General features: G+C 36.6%; 2 protein-coding genes across 5 annotated transcripts in view; one reads left to right on the forward strand and one right to left on the reverse strand.

The window, feature by feature from the left end:
• Positions 1–9,859, reverse strand: part of LOC128231152 (AP-2 complex subunit alpha-2-like) — a 27,520-nt gene extending 17,661 nt beyond the window's left edge. For all 4 annotated transcript variants that reach the window (XM_052943610.1, XM_052943609.1, XM_052943608.1 and 1 more), the window contains exons 1-4: positions 9,760–9,859; positions 4,570–4,657; positions 619–687; positions 119–261 (exon numbers count right to left, since the gene is read on the reverse strand). In XM_052943610.1, the coding sequence (XP_052799570.1) occupies positions 119–261; positions 619–687; positions 4,570–4,633 (276 nt within the window). In that variant the 5' untranslated portion in view covers positions 4,634–4,657; positions 9,760–9,859. The remainder of the gene's footprint in view (positions 1–118; positions 262–618; positions 688–4,569; positions 4,658–9,759) is intronic.
• A 192-nt stretch (positions 9,860–10,051) lies between these two features.
• LOC128232381 (doublecortin domain-containing protein 1-like) overlaps positions 10,052–23,146 on the forward strand; it is a 30,340-nt gene continuing 17,245 nt past the window's right edge. The window contains exons 1-8 of the mRNA XM_052945897.1: positions 10,052–10,155; positions 20,243–20,432; positions 20,639–20,908; positions 21,127–21,212; positions 21,614–21,726; positions 21,977–22,139; positions 22,372–22,477; positions 22,717–22,816. Of these exons, the coding sequence (XP_052801857.1) occupies positions 20,254–20,432; positions 20,639–20,908; positions 21,127–21,212; positions 21,614–21,726; positions 21,977–22,139; positions 22,372–22,477; positions 22,717–22,816 (1,017 nt within the window). The 5' untranslated portion in view covers positions 10,052–10,155; positions 20,243–20,253. The remainder of the gene's footprint in view (positions 10,156–20,242; positions 20,433–20,638; positions 20,909–21,126; positions 21,213–21,613; positions 21,727–21,976; positions 22,140–22,371; positions 22,478–22,716; positions 22,817–23,146) is intronic.

The following is a 23,146-nucleotide window of genomic DNA, read 5'->3' on the forward strand; positions in this document are numbered from 1 at the left end:
ACAAGTTTACATTCCATAAAGGTCATCTGTTATAGTTTATCATGACATCATTCTGATACATTTGTACAATTGGCTCAGTTTAAAAGTTTCAACACAACTAACGCTAACGAAAACTCACAATCTGTTTCTCTGTGTACTTGTTGGAGCTGAGGAGGTTGACGGCCTCCATGTGGCCAAAGTCGATATCGTGGCCCAGCAGGAAGATGAAGAGAAGCTTGCACACATACTTCTTCTTCTGGTAACCGTCCAAGGTCTTGTCTCCTGAAACAAACAGGTACAGGTGAGCATGTTACAGGGAAGTAAGTGCAATATGGAGAAATAAAAAAGCAGTTTTGTGGAAATATTTAAATGGTTTATTTAACACAAATAGCCAATGGATTTTATTATGTATTTTCAGTGTATAAGAATCATGCAAAAACTGAATCTAAGCCAATAAAAATGAACAAAAATGAATGCACGTGACAAATAGGTTAATAACTAACCTGATATAACTTGCAGATTGTCAAGCGTTAATTTCAATTATAAAAGAAACAAGATTGAACATTGTAGGACCGCACCACAGGCAGATCATCTAGTTTACATTAACATACTTTTATATTGAAACCATGCGATCTATACCTTTAAACTTGGAGCGGATGTTGGCCAATTCTTTGTTGATTCTCTTTATTTCAGCCTCCTTGCTTTTACCTGAAATGTCAACAACACACATCAATACATACTGATGACAAACTGTGTTACAAAGGGCTTCGACTTTCTCTCTTGGACGGAATGTAATCAGGAAGTTTTATTAGCAACGTCCATATTTATGGCTTCCAATTTTTTTAAAGTACGGAAAAACAGCACCATTGGTCCTGTTTTAAAAACCAGAACAAATCCTTGGAATATCTTATAATTCAAACCAAGAGAGATGAACAAATACAAACAGAAATCAATGCAGCCAAGTTGTTGTTTTTTGGCCTGAACAACGCTCTGTCTGTTTCATTTTCTGTAGCTCCACAAAACCAACAATTAAGTAATTTTTGCTGATGGTTTAAATCTACAAATGAGAAGGAATGCATAAATTGAACACAAATTGCAATATATCATTCACTCAATTTTCCGATGACAGCATCTTAGTGTTGGGAAATTTAATATTCAATATAACACTTCAGGAATTCTTTGATAGAACGATCATAGAACCAACTTGTCAGTTAAGCTCCAGTAAAAGAGAAGCTGCCCTGTAATAGGGGATCAATGGTCTGAGAGTGGGCCAGAATCAATAACTAATGGAGGGCTGACACAACTATCTGTTCTTTCACAGCTCTCAATGTTTTTATTGATGCTAAGGTCTGACAATGTATTAATTAGTAAATCAAGGTTCTCCAAATTTATAGTCTTGCGTTAGAGTAAGTTTAGAGTCTTGATAGGTTTAAAAAATTGGTGCGATGATTTCAGTTTGTAAAGATAAGGTTTAATTATTTTTCTGCAGTAAGAACCATTCTGTGCAACATAATGTAACTGTAAGAGGAGCACACCATTCCTGATGGAATTTCCAATCATGTCCAAGGATTACATGAACTGCCAAAAATAATTGTGATATTGATTACAAAGAACATTTATGACAACATCACTAGACAATTGTCTTAAAGCTATGGAACATTAGAAAATCTATATGGCTGCTAGGTTAAATGCATGCAAGAAATGTTTGAGTTGAAATATCACGATTTCTAAGCATGAGAAAGGATAAAAAACAAATATAGAAACAAGCTGCGTATCCAGCATACTCTTGTGTGTGACCTGCGAACAGTTAATCAACTAGGTCATGCATCAGAATGGTTTGTTTCAGGTTTTTACACAACGCCACCTTCATAATTAATAAAACAAAACAAATTTAATGTTAACAAACACAAACCAAATCAAAACAACATTAGCCTAGGGAATAGCTTGAGCAGAAAATTATTTTACATGAAACAAAGTCAAAAATAAACGATAAACAAGACATGTTTGTCAAACAATATTATCTCCTGAGCGCCATGTTGTCAGGATTATTTGGTAAATTGAATGAAATATGCACGGCCCTCCAAGTCAAGTTTTAGGGCCATGGGTGCAGGCAGTGTAACGTTATCACCCAGACAAGCTTTTTGCGTTCAAGGTCACTGTGACCTCAACCTTTGACCCGATGACCCCTTAAATTAAAAGGGATCATCTACAGGTCAGGTCCAATCCCCTAGTCAAGTTTGATGATCATAGGTCCAGTCTTTGTTGAGATATCACTGTTAACTTTTTTTGTGTTAAAGGCCACTGTGACCTTGACCTTTGACCAAATGAAACTTAAAATCAAGAGGGGACATCTACTGGTCAGGCACAACCTTCATGTCAAGTTTGTTGACCATAGGTCCAGGAATTGTCGAGTTTGCTTTGAAGGTCACTGTGACCTTGACCTTAACCTGATGACCCTCAAAATATAGTCAAGTTTGAGGGCCATGGGTGCAGGCATTGTCGAGTTATCACTCGGAAAAGCTTTTATCATTCAAGGTCAATGTGACCTTGACCTTTGGCCTGATGACCATTAAAATCAAAAGGGGGCATCTACGGGTCAGGCCGAACCTCCAAGTCAAGTTTGAGGGCCATGGGTGCAGGCATTGTCAAATTACCAATCGGACATACTTTTCCCATTCAAGGTCACTGTGACCTTGACCTTTGACCTGATGACCCCTAAAATCAATAGGGGTCATCTACTGGTCAGGCCCTATGTCGATGTCAAATTTGATGACCATACGTTGAGATATCACTTGGACAAGCTTTGGTCTACTGACAGACCGACCGACAGACATGTGCAAAGCAATATACTTCTCTTCTTCGAAGGGGGGCATAATAATATTTGCGGAACCGCAAAGAGAAACAATTCCCCAAATTTTTTACCCCAATCTAACTAGACTACAGAACTTTGAAGCATTGTTAATTTATTTCCCCTAAGAAATCAATCACAGGAATGTTCTCAGACAAACTGGCCAATAAACAGATTAATTGGATAAGTATTTAAATCAGTGATAGATAAGCTGCTTTTCGCTAAACTAGTTAATGTCAACCTCCATTCAACCTACGTTCGAGCAACAAATATTAAAATAATCATACAGCAAAAAGCGGTGATTGACAAAGAAAGTTTATTCAAGGAAACAAGTGACTGTCAATATATAAGGAAAGGTAAATAAATAACCCTCTGGGAAAATCCTTAACTTCATTCTTCCATAAAGGACTGAAAAACACAGCTCAATAGTAATGAACCTTCATGTGTAAACCTACAAAGTAGCAAAACTAGAATTTTTTCTCAGTTACAAAAATTGTTCTGAAAATGGTAATAATTGATAATGGTTGTAGACTTCGTTCCATCTCTTATCAAGGAAGAGAACACAAGAAAAATTCTGCACAAGAGCACTGCCAGATGATGCCAAAGATTGTCTGTTGTTGGTTGGTTCGGTTGATACAGGGGCATAACTCTACATTAATCAAGCAATTGTAATAGATCTTGCTACATATTTATGTGAAAATCATCACTTGAAACATAATATGCGCTGAGAATGTTTATTTCAGCTATAGATAGCAAAGGTTTGAGTCTTTGCACTAAGTCGCAAACAACTCTACAATGAACTTTTTCAGGGGAGTTCCTGTTTAGTAGTCAACGCAATAACAACAAGAGATGTTTGTCAAACATTATGCGCCCCCTGAGCGCCATGTTGTCAGGATTATATGGACAATTGAATGAAATATGCATGGACCGAAATGACAGCTGATTTGTCACTGACATTGGATGCCATTAAGGCAGTTTTAAGATTATGACCATTCAAGTGTGAGGATAGAGTGTGTTATGACCATGACCTTTGACTCTATGACCTCAAAATCCATAGGAGTCATCAGCTGGTCACCAAAAACCTAAATGTCAAGTTTGAGGGCCTTGGTTGCAGGCATTGTCAAGTTATCACAGACAAGCTTTTTTCGTTCAAGGTCACTGTGACCTTGACCTTTGACCCTTAAAATCATATGGGGTCATCTCTTCTACAGGTCAGACGCAACTCCAAGAAATGTTTAAGGGCCATGGGTGCAGGCATTGTCAAGTTATCACTCGAAACATTTTCGCATTCAAAGTCACTGTGACCTTGACCTGATGACCCCCAAAAACAATGCGGGTCATCTACTGGTCAGGCCCAAATTCCATATCAAGTTTGATGACCATAGGTCTAGGCATTGTTGAGTTATCACTCGGACAAGCTTTAAAATTATTTTACTATAAAAGGTCACTGTAACCTTGACCTTTGACCCGATGAGCCCTTAAATCAATAGGGATCATCTACTGGCCAGGGCCAACCATGTCTAGTTTGATGACCATAAGTCCTGGAATTGTCGAGTTATCACTCGGACAAGCTTTGGTCTACCGACCGACATGTGCAAAGCAATATACCCCTCTTCTTCGACGGGGGGCATAATAATTAAGGAGTAAGCAAAGTTCAAATGGATTTGTTATGAACTTGTTACTAAACTAGATTATACCACTTTTTTACCCTCCAAAAAGACGAGCCAAAAATTAATGCTTACAGTTTCTGATATCAGATATAAAGACGGCAAGGCCGCGCATTCCATCTCCCTTCACAGTCGGCATGACGACAGTGGAAGCTTCTCACACCTGAAAAAGTATTAATTTGTTTTTAACATGTTATTTTAATGAACATGGGTAAATTTATAAAGGTTAATTTTCGATGTCAGAAATTCAAGACACAATGAAATCTTGATAGGTAGTTTTCATGTACATGTATTTGCTATTTGTTTGGGGAAAGGGGAAACATATGGAAGGGTGTACCCCTGCTCCTGTACCTACCCAACATAACCCAAGCCTGTCAATTGTTATTGGAAACAGCTAAAGTAAGCACTATTACACATAAAACAGGAAATGAGTAGTCCAACTTGTTGTTCTCTGCAAAATGTTTAAAGATTTTTTTATGCAAAGACAACCACATAAGCATCTCGTGTAATACTGCATTGTGTTGATCAGATTTCAAACAGTAATTTTTAAATATTCATTGTTTATTATATAAAGCTGATTCATTATACAAAACAAAATTGCATTCCTGGAAAGATCAATCATTTCCAATTATTTGCGTAGCTGGAAAGATTATTCATTTTCCAACCATTATTTCAGAACTGGAAAGAGCATTCATTTCCTTTCATAATAAGTTGTTTTTTATGAAATTGATTAAATCTAAAAATTAAATTAAAAATCTAACACATCCTAGTTTTATGACTTTCTTCCTGATATTTTACAGGTATATGACTTTCACCCTGATATTTAACCACACTTCATAGTTAATTTACAGTTAAATGACTTTCTCCCTGATATTTAACCATACTTCATAGTTAATTTACAGTTAAATGACTTTCTCCCTGATATTTAACCACACTTCATAGTTAATTTACAGTTACATGACTTTCTCCCTGATATTTAACCACACTTCATAGTTAATTTACAGTTAAATGACTTTCTCCCTGATATTTAACCATACTTCATAGTTTTATTGCTTTCTCCCTGATATTTTGCCACACTTCATAGTTAAATGACGTTCACCACTCATCAGTATTCTTGACTTTCTCCAGTAATATTTAACCACTGCATAGTTTCATGGCCATCCCTCCTATTTCACCACAGTTCAATACCTTAACGCAAAACTGATTTTCATGTAAAAGCAATAGGAGAACCCACAAAGTACTAATGTGTATGTTTTCATAATTGTTTTGTTTAGCCATGAGCTTAGTAAAAGATGAAATGCATTTCATACCATTTCATCAGGTATTTGTGGTTGATTTTGACTACTTCGACAGATACAAATATTCCAATTTTTTTAACAATGTCATGATTATTCCCCCATTGTTATTGCTCCAATCATTTTTGTTACCCATCCCATCACCGGTGTTTCAATTCTGGCTGCCATTGTTTCCATTCAGATTACAGATGATTGTATTCCTGTAGCCTTTATTAGCTCTCCAGCGCCCTTGTTACCATTTCAGATGCTGTAACTAGATGTACCCCTCTCGTCGCTGTTGTTTCCATTTTCTACCGTTCCATCGCTGAAAGTAGGTGTTCATTCCATTTCTCTGTCACCCTTGTTAGCCCTCCAATCACCCTTGTTAGCACTCCTTTCCCTTTACCAGCCTCTCATTGTTTCCATTTGCTACTTTTCCAATCACTGGAATTTCCATCACCTTTGTTTTCATTCCTGTTGCCATTATTGACCTTTGTTACCACTCCCTTCGATGTTACTACCATTCTCTACTTTTCACATTGCCAGAATTCTGTTCCATATGTCTTTGTTTTGGGTGCAATCGCCAGAAATAACCTTGCCGTCATCAATTTTTTCATCCGCACCAAGGTTATTTGACACTGTTACCTTTTTTGAAGTCGCTGTTAATACAATATCTGTCTAAGCTACTGCATATTCAGATGCTGTTAGCTGCTTTCCCATTCTTATTCAAATTCTGTAGCTGTAGCTACAACTGAATTCTGGTATCTGTCATTACTGCCCCCGTAGTCTTGGTTACAACTCTTTTCGTTTGATTTATCTTTATTATAAATCCCTAATTGCATTTTAAATAGAACATCAAGAATGATATATTTGTCACAATGATTGTTAAAGCAAAAGTTATGGTCAAATTATTATACTTCAACAATTCGCATAAGAGATCAGATCCATAGTGTTGTACAAGTTTTATTTGTTTATCATACAAAATGGATAATTTGCATACAATTGGCACGAAAGGCAAGTATTTTACATAAACAGTAACAGAATTTGACCCAAGAGCACCCCTGTTACATCCTACCAAGTATAGTTTAAGATGCTCACACATAACATTGTCAGATGACATGATTAAATTTATAAGGAGCGTGAATAAAGAAATTATTGTTTCACATATTCATGATGTTACAGTACACTCAACGAGTTAGACCCACTTTCCCCTCGCTCACTCCGAGGGATAAAGTTGATGATCGCGGATTTCCTCCGAGGGTAAAACTGTTGCCCTTGCTAAAAAGCCCCCCCCCCCCCCCCCCCCCCCGGAGTTCCTCCGAATGGCTGGCTTACCGCTGAGTTTAATATGAACGATAGCGTTAAGAATTGTCAGATTTTATGATCCCACGGCGGAACTCCGAGCCTAATCAGATAAGCAAGAAATCATTCTTGTTTAGAAGTTATTTATTTTTATGCTTATAAACATTGTTAAGCGTAAAAGATTCTTACATGTACCAACGTTTAATTTATATTTGTGTCCGTAAACGCCAATTGAATATTGTCTTGATTAATAAACATTGAATCATTAAAGTACTGCCACTAATTTTATTGCATCATAAAGCAGCCGACTATTTACACGATTCTGAACCATGACCTCTGACGTCAAGCGCATGATCAATACAATGTAGAATATACTATTTATTATTGGTGGTTAAAAATAGCTATGACGTTTACTGGAATTTTCCACAGAAAACAAGGAAAAATTAACCTCCTGATTTTCCAAAAATGTGTAACCTAGCCTTTCTCGGATGAAATGTGTTTATCAATGTATTCTGTCATAAGCAAAAGCATGTTTATAAGATGCATGCGCAACTAGTGAAATACAACTGCATTCTTATGGTAAGCTAACTTCATGCAAAACGGGCAGAGGAAAAAGAATAATAGCAATTTACTGGAGCCGTCGTAATCGGTTGAAAATTTTCATAAAAAATAAAATAACTTTAGCGTAGATTCTTATCAAGTGTCCGCAGAGTAAACCCCTCCGAGGAACGCCGAATTCGTTGTTCTTCGGTCAACTGATCACCCTCCAAGGGCCTTAAATTCAAACTCTGAGGAACGCGAACAGTCGATAAAATCATTGTGTTGGCCGCGATAGCGCAAATCCGCGGAGGGAAACGGAAAGAGGGTCTAACCCGTTGAGTTTACTGTATGAATTGATATGAAAACTAAACACAGTATTTTTTTCTTAATAAAACAGACATTAGTGATCAAAATATGTTTTAGATATAAAAAAATACAAATTAGTTATACCTTTTGACTGTCTCATAATTGTTATCCAATAACCAACAGTTGTTTCTATATTGCATTGATACCTGATACTAATCATGATTTTTAAAATTTATTTTGACATAAATAGAATTTAATGAATGTTTGGATTGAAAAAAGAGTAAAAGTGCCACTATCATTCTTTTGTCCTCGGCATGAGAAGTGTAAAATGTCTTTGTCTGCTTATTGAAATCCCTGTAAAACATTTTTTTTCATTAAATGGTAAACTTATGAATACCTCTGCAATGATGAGTTTGAAAATGGTGACAGATAGTTGATAACTGTGACACTAGGGACATTTTTTAAATTAATTTAATATAATAACATTGAACTGTTGCTTCAGGCTCTTTAGCACTATGAGCCTTTGACAATGTTTTGTGATTATGAACAAAAGGTTAAAACAATGTATTGACTACTGTTGGTATCACTCTAAAATGGGGGATTTCAAGCCTGCTTTTTTAAATGAGAATTTATTTGTCATAGAGTTTATGACTTTTCAGTCAGTCTGAAATTAAATAAATCCCATTTAAAAAGCCTTTTTTGCCACTTCTCAGTATCTGTATCTGTTTGAATATGACGCCGGACCAATTCTGGCATAAGGCGTCGGTAGTCTAAAATAAAAGACGTGTTATACGGGATTCTTTCAATCCCTAACGTCTAAACGGGTTTGTGCAAAAACTGGGTGGGTTTGAAAAATATTGAAATTGTATTTAGTGAAGTATTTTATGTTTGAAATGGATAATAAAAGGTTTATATTAATATTTTACCATGTAAGTACAAGCAAAAACAAGCATTAAACTCATGATCTACCTTTCCAATAAAACGAAACTTGACTGACATAGACAACAATTATGCCAAGGGGAACAACTCGACCCAATCGTAATAACTTGGCCCCCTCAGACAAGCTTCGTGATAGACCTCTTAAATTCAATCGTAACAACTCGGCCATGACCGAAGTGCTCCGATTGTTGTAAAAGTGTGAACTGCAGCCTTGTGTTATGTTTTGACAGAATGAAATGAAGATAACCCCATCAAACTCATAATTATTCGTTGAATATTTATTTTTTGTGTACGGAACTAATATAAAATAACATTATCTAGTAATATTTCTTGTTTTTATGATATTTTATGAGCGCAATATGCTTTAACCCGGAATCCCGATCGGAACAACTACCCACTTTTGGTACAAAACAATTTGTACGTGAAGGATTTGCCATATCAAATCATAAAAAAAATCCGTCAAAGTACAATTATTTGGACTAAAGGCGTCGGTGTCTATGCCCCCCATGTTTTTTACTTTTGAATGCATCACCCAATAGCAAATTAATTTCCCGGTAGCATAAGTTTTACCTTGGAGATTTGAAAAGCACTTTCAGCCTTGCATATGCCATAGGAGTCCGCATTTGGCTACGCAGTGCCAGAGATTGGACTACCCATTCCATTCAAGCCAAGTTTACACGGTTTTAAACATAACATGCAATCAAAACTGTTGAATATGAGGTAGATAAAATAGATGTTTTAAGTTAAACAGTAATTGTTTGAAATCTTCTTGATAATATTTTGAAATGAATCATACAACAGTTGGCTGAGTTGTCATGAAAGGTTAATGGTAGAATTATAAGAAACTGCGACAGTAGTCTACAATGTCAGCGATTTCCATTGCTTGTTAACACGATTTTCTTACCCAAAAAAGTTTTCAAAATAATTTTAATGCCTGTTTAATAGAGAAAACTTGAAAAGTTTTAGTGGGAGGTGTAACATCCTCTGCAGGTGGCAGCCATTTGCAATTTGATTAAGGGGCGAAAACGAGGCCGAAATATACACCCACTTTTTGTAAGCAATGTTTCAAAAATAAACAGTAACAAACGAAATTATTATTAATTCCAAGTTAAAGTAAAATATATAAAAATATTGTTTAGATTAAAATAAAACTTTATTTAAATATTAACCCCATATTATAAGTGACGTCATCTCCTAGGTGATTCCAAATATTTCAAGATGGCGGACAGTGTGTAATTTAGAAACAACTTCATATTTCCATCCATTGCTTCCAACGTACTCTTTAACAAGTGAAACACAGGTGAGGAATTAGTGTTTTACACGTGTCCTAACATAAATTGGGTACATTTGGTAATGGAAACTCTATGTAATAGCCCAAAAGGACTAATGTTTGGCATAATTGATCGAAACAGGTGCTTGTTTGTACAAGCAAGGGATATAAAATACTATTTATATTTCACCAGATATAATTAAAACGTAAGTCAAATAGTGTATTAAAACATATGCTTTAAGCTCTATGTATCAAGGATAAGATATGTTCACTGTATTAGTGTAGTTACAATAGCTGTTAAGCCAAATGTTGTGGACTCTTAAAATGTTTCCCTGTAATGGCACTACTTTCATCTGTGAACCCCTAGCCCAAATATATCGATTATTATTTTTTAAGCTCAAATTCCAGTTCAATTTTACTAACAATTATAAATTATTTTCAAATATGCATATATGATCATAACATTTGTTTTAAAAAATGAGCTTTTAAAACATGTTATTATATTGTTCACAATGTGTAAATACAGTAAATCTCATACTAGGATGGTGTTGACAAGCACCTTTGTACCATTTCATACCGTTTATTCTATTTTTACTTTCAATGTTATTTCATGAAGAATCGTTTAGCCAAAGGGTCAATGAAGTGACTCATATCAACTAAAACTTTGCATAGCTTCTACTATCATTTATATCGGGACCAATGGCGGCACTTCAAACCACTGTGCTGCATTCACCATAAGCAAACAGCATAGCGTGTAGACGCCTCACGTCTGCCAATACCAAAACTTATATAAAGACTCGTTATGGACTAATACTTTCCCTTTTGAACTAAAGAAAATTGTTTTTCATTTCTGAATGTTTATGTGTGCATGTATACCAGTAGTGCATTCCTAGAGATAAATAATGTGTATCCTGTATGGAGATTGAACAAAGTCCTTTTATGTTCCCAATCCAACACCACAACCTCAACATTAAAAGGCTTGCCCAACACTGTTGCCATAAGTTCCAAGTGCCCTACCGACACTTCTCAAATTAAAATTAAATGGAAGTAACACAGCACTTACATGCTATACAATGTTTTAGGATGTCACGTTACCTAAGTTTGTGCATTGATCAATGATGTTAACCCCAGTAAAAAAAAATCTGAACTGATGCATTATCTTTTATCTAAGGTAATTCTCTTTTTTTTCTTCTTTTTTTTATATTCAAATGCTTTTTGTTCGAATTGAAAGCTAGTGAAGCAAACAAGTGTTTTGCATGATAGCCACATATATTCATGAACCTGGTCTGACTAAGATTGGTAAAATTTGAGTGGGACTACGACTGGCTTACAAAAATGTTTCGCAATTTTACAATAGATAAGAAACAAATAATATGGCTAACAAGTTTTTGGTCTTGTAAAAGCAGGCAATAATTTGCAAAATCTGGCAAAACCAGTAAGACTTTTCTCACCACCAGTATAGTATAGGATTGGAGCCAGCCAAGGTCACATTTGTAAATACACAAGAAGATATCCAATAATTTCTTAGGACCTTATCAGGCACAGACCAGGTACAATACATTGTTTCTCAGGGCCTAATTAGGCACACACCATGAACTACACATTGTTTCTCAGGGCCTAATCAGACACACACTATGGACAACACATTGTTTCTCAGGGCCTAATCAGGCACAGACCAGGTACAATACATTGTTTCTCAGGGCCTAATCAGACACACGCTATGTACGACACATTGTTTCTCAGGGCCTAATCAGGCACAGACCAGGTACAATACATTTTTTCTCAGGGCCTAATTAGGCACACACCATGAACTCCACATTGTTTCTTAGGACCTTATCAGGCACACACCATGTACACCACATTGTTTCTTAGGACCTTATCAGGCACAGACCAGGTACAATACATTGTTTCTCAGGGCCTAATCAGACACACACTATGTACGACACATTGTTTCTCAGGACCTAATAAGGCACACACCAAGTACAGCATGTTGTTTCTTAGGACCTGATTTGGCACACACCATGTACAACACATTGTTTCTGAGGACCTAATCAGGCACACACCATATTCGACCCGTTGTTTCTCAGGACCTGATCAGGCACGCACAATAAACAACACATTGTTTCACAGGACCTAATAAGGCACACACCATGTACGACACATTGTTTCTCAGGACCTAATAAGGCACACACCAAGTACAACATGTTGTTTCTTAGGACCTGATTCAGCACACACCAAGTACAACACATTGTTTCTCAGGACCTGATCAGGCACACACCATGTACAACACGTTTTGATTCAGGGCCTAATCAGGCACAGACCAGGTACAATACATTGTTTCTCAGGACCTAATCAGACACACACCATGTACAACACGTTTTGTTTCAGGGCCTAATCAAGCACAGACTAGGTACAACACATTCTTTCTCAGGACCTAATAAGGCATACACCATGTACAACATGTTGTTTCTCAGGGCATAATAAGGCACACACCCTGTACAACACATTGTTTCTCAGGACCTAATCAGGCACACACCCTGTACAACACATTGTTTCTCAGGACCTAATAAGGCATACACCATGTACAACATGTTGTTTCTCAGGACCTAATAAGGCACACACCCTGTACAACACATTGTTTCTCAGGACCTAATCAGGCACACACCATGTACAACACATTGTTTCTCAGGACCTAATAAGGCACACACCATGTACAACACATTGTTTCTCAGGACCTAATAAGGCACACACCCTGTACAACATGTTGTTTCTCAGGGCCTAATCAGGCACACACCATGTACAACACATTGTTTCTCAGGACCTAATAAGGCACACACCCTGTACAACATGTTGTTTCTCAGGGCCTAATCAGGCACACACCATGTATAACATGTTTTGTTTCAGGGCCTAATCAGGCACAGACCAGGTACAATACATTGTTTCTCAGGACCTAATCAGGCACACACCATAAAAAACACGTTTTGTTTCAAGGCCTAATCAGGCACAGACCAGGTACAATACATTGCTTTTCAGGACCTAATCAGACACACACCATAAACAACACATTGTTTCTCAGGACCTAATAAGGCACACATACTGTACAACACATTGTTTCTTAGGACCTGATCAGGCACACACCCTGTATGACACATTGTTTCTGAGGACCTAATCAGGCACACATTATGTACGACACATTGTTTCTGAGGACCTAATCAGGCACACACCATGTAAGACACTATGTTTCTCAGGACCTAATCAGGCACACACCCTGTACAACACATTGTTTCTCAGGACCTAATAAGGCACACACCATGTACAACTAGTTGTTTCTCAGGACCCGATCAGGCACACACCATGTAAGACACTATGTTTCTCAGGGCCTAATCAGGCACACACCATGTAAGACACTATGTTTCTCAGGACCTAATAAGGCACACACCATGTACAACACGTTGTTTCTCAGGGCCTAATCAGGCACACACCATGTAAGACACTATGTTTCTCAGGACCTAATAAGGCACACACCATGTACAACTAGTTGTTTCTCAGGGCCTAATCAGGCACACACCATGTACAACTAGTTGTTTCTCAGGACCTGATCAGACACACACCCTGTAAGACACTATGTTTCTCAGGACCTAATAAGGCACACACCATGTACAACTAGTTGTTTCTCAGGGCCTAATAAGGCACACACCATGTAAGACACTATGTTTCTCAGGACCTAATAAGGCACACACCATGTACAACATGTTTTTTCTCAGGGCCTAATCAGGCACACACCATGTAAGACACTATGTTTCTCAGGACCTAATAAGGCACACACCATGTACAACTAGTTGTTTCTCAGGACCTGATCAGGCACACACCATGTAAGACACTATGTTTCTCAGGACCTAATAAGGCACACACCATGTACAACTAGTTGTTTCTCAGGGCCTAATCAGGCACACACCATGTACAACTAGTTGTTTCTCAGGGCCTAATCAGGCACACACCATGTAAGACACTATGTTTCTCAGGACCTAATAAGGCACACACCATGTACAACTAGTTGTTTCTCAGGACCTAATAAGGCACACACCATGTACAACATGTTGTTTCTCAGGGCCTAATCAGGCACACACCATGTAAGACACTATGTTTCTCAGGACCTAATAAGGCACACACCATGTACAACTAGTTGTTTCTCAGGACCTGATCAGACACACACCATGTAAGACACTATGTTTCTCAGGACCTAATAAGGCACACACCATGTACAACTAGTTGTTTCTCAGGGCCTAATCAGGCACACACCATGTACAACTAGTTGTTTCTCAGGGCCTAATCAGGCACACACCATGTAAGACACTATGTTTCTCAGGACCTAATAAGGCACACACCATGTACAACTAGTTGTTTCTCAGGACCTGATCAGACACACACCATGTAAGACACTATGTTTCTCAGGACCTAATAAGGCACACACCATGTACAACTAGTTGTTTCTCAGGACCTAATAAGGCACACACCATGTACAACTAGTTGTTTCTCAGGACCTAATCAGGCACACACCCTGTACAACTAGTTGTTTCTCAGGACCTAATCAGGCACACACCATGTACAACTAGTTGTTTCTCAGGACCTGATCAGGCACACACCCTGTACAACTAGTTGTTTCTCAGGACCTGATCAGACACACACCCTGTACAACACGTTGTTTCTCAGGGCCTAATAAGGCACACACTATGTACAACACGTTGTTTCTCAGGACCTGATCAGACACACACCCTGTACAACACGTTGTTTCTCAGGACCTAATCAGGCACACACCATGTACAACTAGTTGTTTCTCAGGACCTGATCAGGCACACACCCTGTACAACTAGTTGTTTCTCAGGACCTGATCAGACACACACCCTGTACAACACGTTGTTTCTCAGGGCCTAATCAGACACACACCATGTACAACACATTGTTTCTCAGGGCCTAATAAGGCACACACCCTGTACAACATGTTGTTTCTCAGGACCTGATCAGACACACACCCTGTACAACACGTTGTTTCTCAGGGCCTAATCAGACACACACCATGTACAACACATTGTTTCTCAGGGCCTAATAAGGCACACGCCATGTACAACTAGTTGTTTCTCAGGACCTGATCAGGCACACACCCTGTACAACACGTTGTTTCTCAGGGCATAATCAGGCACACACTATGTACAACATGTTGTGTGCAATACATGTACATAAGGTTTTTTGAAATATGGTAAAAGACTGAATATAATAACAATAATTGAATTATGTAATTAGAATGTGTGGAACTTTTTCTTTCAGGCCTTGTTCAAATCTTTGTACTGCTTTGATTGCCCAATAGCCAAATTGGCTAAGTAGTAGAATCCTGATTACGTCATTACCAAAGAGCCATTAGTATCTACACTTGCGATGGTGTTTGTTATTGGATGAAATCTCATGTTTGTGCAGAAATTGACATTACTGCAAAAATAAGAATGTTTAAATGAATATTTATGAAACACATATTGACATATTGACATATATCTCTTTTGGTTCCCAAATCTTGTTAGATTATTTTTCTTTTCAATGTTGTGGGATGAATCTTGCGACTGTATGGAATGAGAAACATTACAGTCATTAAAATGTGATCACCAAGATCATTATTATGATTCCAAAGTCATTTAAGGTCATGGTTGAGCCATTTTCTGGCCATCAGTTACGGACATCAGTGAGGCATACTGGAAGTCTTAATTATTTATGTCCCTTGGTAGCTGTAATTTCAACAGTATTGTTTCAACTAAAATTGTCACTCTTGTACTTTATATCACAGGAATGAAATTCACATAGGCATTAGTTTTTGAAAATGGTAAAGCTAACTTGTGATACATCCTTTTTCTTGAAGTCAATGCAGCAGCAAGCCTTTTTCTCTCCCTTAATGTGTTCATGTAGCTCTTTGTTTGAATTATTAATATCCTCAAACTGTTCTTGCATTTAATGAAAGTGGCACTTTGATGATGCCAGACAGATTTATTTCTTAACCCCATAAAATCTTAAACATCTTGAAATAATTGGCATTGAATACCTTGGTAGTTCATTTGTCACAAAGTTGGATGACATGAGCCCAAAATAGAATGTAATGGGGGAGTTGAGGGTTTGTTTGTGATTGACAAAATAAGCCAACAAACACTCCCAGCAAAGGATGTGAGACTGTGCCTTGAAATGAGGAAAAAATGTAATGATATTAATAAAAGTAGAAAAACATTAACCAGGGATTCTTAAGTTCAAGATAATCTTGAAATTAGGATTGAAAGTTTTTAACTTCAGGCTTTTGTACAATTGCATAGATCTTTTTTTTCTAGGACATTTGCATAAAAAATAGTAGGAAGAACCTTCAAATAATTATGAATGACTGGAAACATTTTCAAAAGGGGTCTCAGCCAATTTACTGACTGCTTTGAGCATGAATCCCTCATTATCATATTAACAAGAACATAGAAATTTATTATTTCATACCAGAATAATCTCAATAGGCACATTTACATGTATTAACATTTTGAAGTCAGAGTAAGTACCGGTATATGGCAAGGTAGGTTGTAGAAGTTTACCTAAATGGCTGAATTCCACCAGTTTACTAGACATAAGGAAGAGCTATGTTTTGACATACAGCTACAGCAAACATAGAAGGTTAAAATCTGAAACTAAAAGCCTGACTCTATCGGTAATACATGTAATGGCCATGTAAATGAAAGATTGGTGCCTACACATACTCTATTTTTATATCAAATATTTATCTTTACTTTTCAGTGTCAACATGTCTTTTACAAATTGTTTACTTTAAGCATTTGATTAAATAAGAAGGATGAACCAGTAGAATAAATGATTATTCCTTCATACTGTGTTGGTTTGCAATTAAATCATTATACTGAGCAAATATAGCAATTTTGAAATTGTGCAGATCGTGTCGGAAAGTATTAAGGCTCGAAATTAAACACTAAAATGATGCTGGATTTATAATATAAAAAAGTTGACTGATGTTAATCTGGTAAGCATTTTTCTCGACTAATGGAGATAATGAGAAATTAAATGTGTTTTTTCATCGGATTGGCTGTTATTGGTTTGTTGTTAAAAGCAATTCTGTGTCACAATCGTCAGTTATTAAAGCACACAGCATGGAGTCAAAAGCCATTCAGTAGCCCTGTATTTAATGCTATAACCTTGTCAATTGCTCAGATAACATTGTCAATATCTCACTGTTTCCATAGATTGTGTCAAGAAATCTGTCATTAAAGTGGGAAATGATAGGGCATGAATTTCACTGACTGAAATGCCACACGATTGATGACATTTTGACTCCTATATCATACAGTATCATTGCTGGTCAAAAGTACTTGAGAACATTAGTAGACACAGACCATGTACAGTTGCCATGAAACACAAGTACATCTATGTGATGGAATGTTAACTGGTTTATAAATTATCTATATTGTTATTACTATCATTCTTTAGGGAAATATTAAATAGAATTTTAAATTTGAACTAGCAAAGCATGACTATTGCAGGGCTAGAGTTCATAATGATATTTGAATAGCTGTTTTGCCATTGTTTTGCCGATAGCTTGGATGATACAGTTTAGCACACGATGCTAGGAAATTTGAAACTTGAATTAAGAGAGTCCAAAGTGGATGGATGGGAGGTTATGGAACGCATTTACATCATACCTGTTGAAACAGAAGATGATACACAATCTGGCTCCTATCAACAGAAAAATGAAGATTTTGAAAAAAATCCTGTTTTCCCAGTAACTCTTTCAAAGAAGAAACCAGCTATTAGCAAAATATCACACCAAGAAGCAGTTGTGACAAACCAAAATTTGGATGAAGTTAATACAATTAGTGGCATGAAAGAAATTCAAGCAGAAACCAGTTTAAAGAAATCTGGTCTATTGAAAAATTCTTCAGATTCAGACATTAAAACAAAAAAATCGGTGACATTTGGGCCTGTTTTGGCAGAAGTTCATCATATATCGAGGGAAACTACTGTGGACAGTCTGGGTGAAACTGCTGCCATAAATGCTGATAGTAACAGTACCAAGAAGTTGGATGAAGATGATGAAAAAAATAAAAACATAGTTGAAGTAGAAGATCAAACTGAAACACAAGACCAGGATGATGAAGATATCTCGACCAACCCCAAAAATGAAAAAGGAGATGTAAAAGGAAATATTGTGTTTGATTCCAAACAACATAAAAGCAAGAAAAAAGAGGATATAGCTGAAGATAAACGAGAACCACAGCTTGCAGGCACAACTACAAAAAAAGAGTTTATTCCACTAGACAGTTCTTCGTTGTTAATCTCGTCAGAATCTTCCTCTGATAAGTCACTGGACTCTGCAGATGGTCCAAAAGTCACTTTAAATAGACCAAAGACGGCTAGAAGATTTGCCAGGGGAGGCAAAAGAGAAAATAAAGATTGCAAAATTGAAGTTATTGAAGTGAAAAATGTTAATTTAGATGATGCAGGAAATACTGCTTTTCATGAACATTTTATGGAACCAGGTTAGAATATCAACTCTCAGAGGTTGATGTTGGTGTTGTGGTTGTCTGCCAGTAGCTCTGCCTTTTAGTTCATTTACAGTTAGTGAGATAATCAAGAGTTATTTTAGTGATAAATCTTGCCAAGATATCTTGCTGCATTGAGTGAGACATAAAAAATATAATAAAAAACTATGCCTTTCTTGAAAAGCTAAGGGGTCGGCAATATATAAACAAAGTTGTAAAGTAATATAAGTAGTAAATATATATAATCTAAATTAGCTCTTTTTTATTCTTTGAGCTTTTTATTTTTAAGTTTTAAATGATTTTCTAAACAATTACGTGAAAAGTTCTGCACATTGTGCAGTTGGGACTTTCAAAATTCAAGGGTGGTCAGATTTCTAAAATTCCTACTACATGTATGAAATAATAATGGTAACTGGGACACAAAGCCTATCATAATAACTTACCACTTACTGGTTTGCATTTGTTAATTAATCCAAATATTTAATGGTCAGAAAGTCGGTTATCTTTGTGCTTTTGCATAAGATGAAGTTTGTACTAATTTCTAACATTGATGCAGGTATACTTATATTTTGCATACTGTGAAATCATTAATGTTCGTGGGGCATTAATGTTCGTCGTTTTCGTGGGTCGGGTGATCCACGAATTCAAGATCCCACGAAGTATAGACCCTTTATTCACTTTTTCAATTGCCATGTTATGTACATACTCAGGTTTATTCGTTACAGAGGTCGCATTATTCCCGCGTAAATATCCGTCTCACTGTATATCTTACTATCATCGTTTTGTTAGTATATTGTATCTGCCTTTAACAAATAATAAACCAAATCATTTGAATGTGTTTTATGAACCAAATGACAGAAGCACGTGCCTAAACGTGTGCTGTTCATGAAAATCTCCAGGCTAATAAGATGAGTGTCGGTTCTCGATTTTTTTCTTTAATGAAATAATTAATCAATTACATTGGAGGTCCTGAGCACCCACGTGACAATGTTCAAAACAACACGTTCAATACACTCATTTAACAAAAACGTGTGAAAAGATTGAAATTATGTTATGAAATGAGATGATTTTCAAAGTGATTTAATTTGTAAACATCAGCTATCTTTTGGGATTGTTTTCTCAAATATACGGACCTTCTCGATGTTTTCACAGTTTGCAAAATTCTTAATTGGCATTCAATGGCTTCGCCTATCCGTATTTACGATCAGGGTACATCTTCTTTTATGACCTTAATTTCAAATTAAATCGATAACTGACACGGGTATATGCACTAATTGGCATGTCGTACCTCTTTAGCAAGTGTCATAAACCGTGTGTCGTAGAAGACTGAAATCACGGGCCAGCGCGTGGAGATAATGCAGACGATCTAGGACGATCGCAGTTTTGATTTTTTTTTCAAAAATGAAAAACCACGAATTCAAGTACCCACGAAATTGTAATTTTTCGGCAAACCACGAAATTTCATGCCAACGAATATAAATGATTTCACAGTATGTTTAAATTCTAGACTGACACACAAACCCATCATATTAAATTGTATCACAATGATGTTATTTCAGAAGACGCTGCCATGTCAAACAAGTGGGCAGAGAGCAGCCAGGAGAGTAAACTAGTCACCACAGTTACACATGTCAGCTTGAAGAACCAGACACATGGGGGGCCTGGGGGGCTGGTCAGTTATGAGGATCTGCTGATTGCCCAATATCTAGATGAGCTGAGGAATACACGCAAAACAAAAGGGGCAGATGAGTGAGTTCTAAGTGTTTAGTGCATAATTATTATCCCATGGAGCTTTTTTTTCCCCTGTTTTCATTTGAGATTTGTTTTAGTGATATGTAGAATTTGTTTGTATGATTTATCTATTACTTTGATAGCTTTCTCTGGCAAGTTAATAAGCCATCCAAGCTGTTAGACTTTGAATCCAAGTGTTACTATTTTCTGGTTTTTCCTTTCAGTGGACCATGTATCAAACCATCCCCCTACACTCAGAAGCTTCCCCACTCTGACTACACATACAAGTACCCACGTCGGCGCCCCATGTCCGCCACTTATGCTGGGGGAATGGGAAAGCCCAAAATTGATGCTAAGTTCATCGCAGACTCAACCCTGTGGGATCCTGCAACGCCAAGGAACGATGATGAAGGGCCAGAGAAATACCAAGTGTACTTCACTGAGAAGAGTCTGAGGAAACAGCGACCTGCCAGTGCTCCTGTAAAAACCAAAAAGTATGCCTAGATTCTTTGTCATTTTCGATATAAAATGTAATAAGCATTATTAAAAGATTATTGTGCATTCTCTTACTCCAAGAAAAGTTTGTAGAAATAGTTATTTGTTTCTCTTATATAAATGTAAATAACTTGAAACTAAAAACGATCTGTTAAAATGCACTGCATTTCCTTGATTGGCACATTTGAATGACTGTTGATGGGTCGATGTATTTCAGACTTAACAGACCAACGAGTGCGGCTTCCACACTCTCCTATTATGGAAGAAGTAGACCATTCTCTGGCAGGTCTTCTCACTATGGAGGTTAGTTATCATTTAGAGGCTAATGATAAGCTGTTTTTATGTATGGGTATTGTAATGAGGACAATTTTCACTCCATTTACTCATTTTATCTATGTGACTGTAAATTGCTTTGAGAATTAACCAGCATATCAAGCAGTTCCTATCTTTTTGTGACACAAATCATAAGCGAGAAAAAGTTGCAAATGATAGATAGTTTGCACTTGTTTTATTTACAGATCTGGTATAACCAATGTTTTAATTCTGTTAAACAGACTTATTTTAAATGGAAAATACATTTATGTTAAAAAGTATAGAGGATATAAATCAGTATTTGTATTGTACATATTGTAAGCACCATGATGTTTAATACAGCACGTGTATTTATATTGAACATATTGTAACTACCATGATGTACCATACAGGACGTAAGATCAAGTCCCAGTACAAGAAGCAGCCTCATACCATCAGAGTGACAGCCTTCAAGAATGGCACTCGGGAACCATTCCTCAGGATTGCAGCCCCAAATATCAAAATGGTATGTAAAACGTTTGTAACTCTATCTCAGCTATCATTGGAAAATGGTTGTTTCTTTTTTTAAGTATTGTACATGAGCATTTAAAATTATGCTGTCAGTGGTTTTAAAGTGTTCTAAAATTGCAGTATTTATGATCTTTCAGAAAACGTGATTAATTTTAAGTATCTTTTATTGCCAGATGTTTATTGAAATGAATTGTCTGGATTTATAATTATATGTACTGAATTCAAGAGATAATTGCTTGTTTCAGCTACTGGAATATTGCACAGACAAGCTTAACCTGCCATTTGCTGCAAGGCGAGTGTTTTTAGAGGATGGGGTAGAGGTTTTCACAGAAAAAGACATACCACTGGATGGAGAGGTGTACATCTCAACTGGGGAAAACTACCGTGACCCGTACGCAAGCACCAAACGTAAGTGCATCCTACCACTTCTTCCTTATATGATGTTCCCAATCGATGTATTTCTTAACAATGTTCCTAAAAGGATTGGTTTAGATGTTTTGTTATTATATTGAAGAAAAAGGATTAAATTTCAAGTAAGAAGTAGCTATTTCAAAGTATCTGTGTATTTTTATAAATAACACCAGTGTAATGCAAGTGTTTACATTTATAAATTATTGTGCAAAAAAACATGTGTTTTCAGGTCACATAATCTTGAACAATGGGGCTAAGTGGAGTCTTACAGGGGTGATTTTACCATTGGAGGGGAAGAAAAGAGTCTCCAAGCCGAGACTCTCCAAGAGAATGAAGTAAAGACAGCTTTGCTTGAAACTAGTGAAGTATTTTGTACACAGATTTATCTACATTTACATGCCAGCTGTTTCTATTCTATTTAAATGCATGTAGAGAAAACCATACTGCAAGTTCCTCTCAATTTCTGAGGTATATACATTGACGAAAAAAGTGCCATTGTAAGTTATTTAACGTAAACTGGTATTTTTTTACGGTTAAGTTGAAACTTCTACACCTGCATTTTCCACTATTCCAGGAAGTTATCGGAGCACAAGTGTGTTCGTATCATCGTGTACAGGAATGGCAAAAGCACAGAGCCTGTGGAGGTTGTGGCAGACCTCTCAAAGATGGAGGAGGTAAGAATGAATAGATTACATATATTCAAGGCCTTAATTCTTATAGATACACAGACGGCCAATTATCAAAATTGCCCCAAATTGGCAAAATTTATCATTATTTTAAACAGCTCAAAAAGCTTCATAAGGTGTACACCTTTAGAATATTAGAAAATAAGTACAGAAATAAAGGTATTTTTCAGTATATTGCAAAACTATCCAAAATTTTATTGTAAAACTTCAAAATATTTCGCCAAATAATTATGTATAAATCTTTTTTTACAATTTTAACAATTTACATGTATGTGCTTAAATAAAATTGAAGATAATGAGTATGCTGAAATCTATACT

This window comes from Mya arenaria, chromosome 4 (assembly GCF_026914265.1).
Source record: "Mya arenaria isolate MELC-2E11 chromosome 4, ASM2691426v1".
In the NCBI taxonomy this organism is placed as follows: Eukaryota; Metazoa; Mollusca; class Bivalvia; order Myida; family Myidae; genus Mya; species Mya arenaria.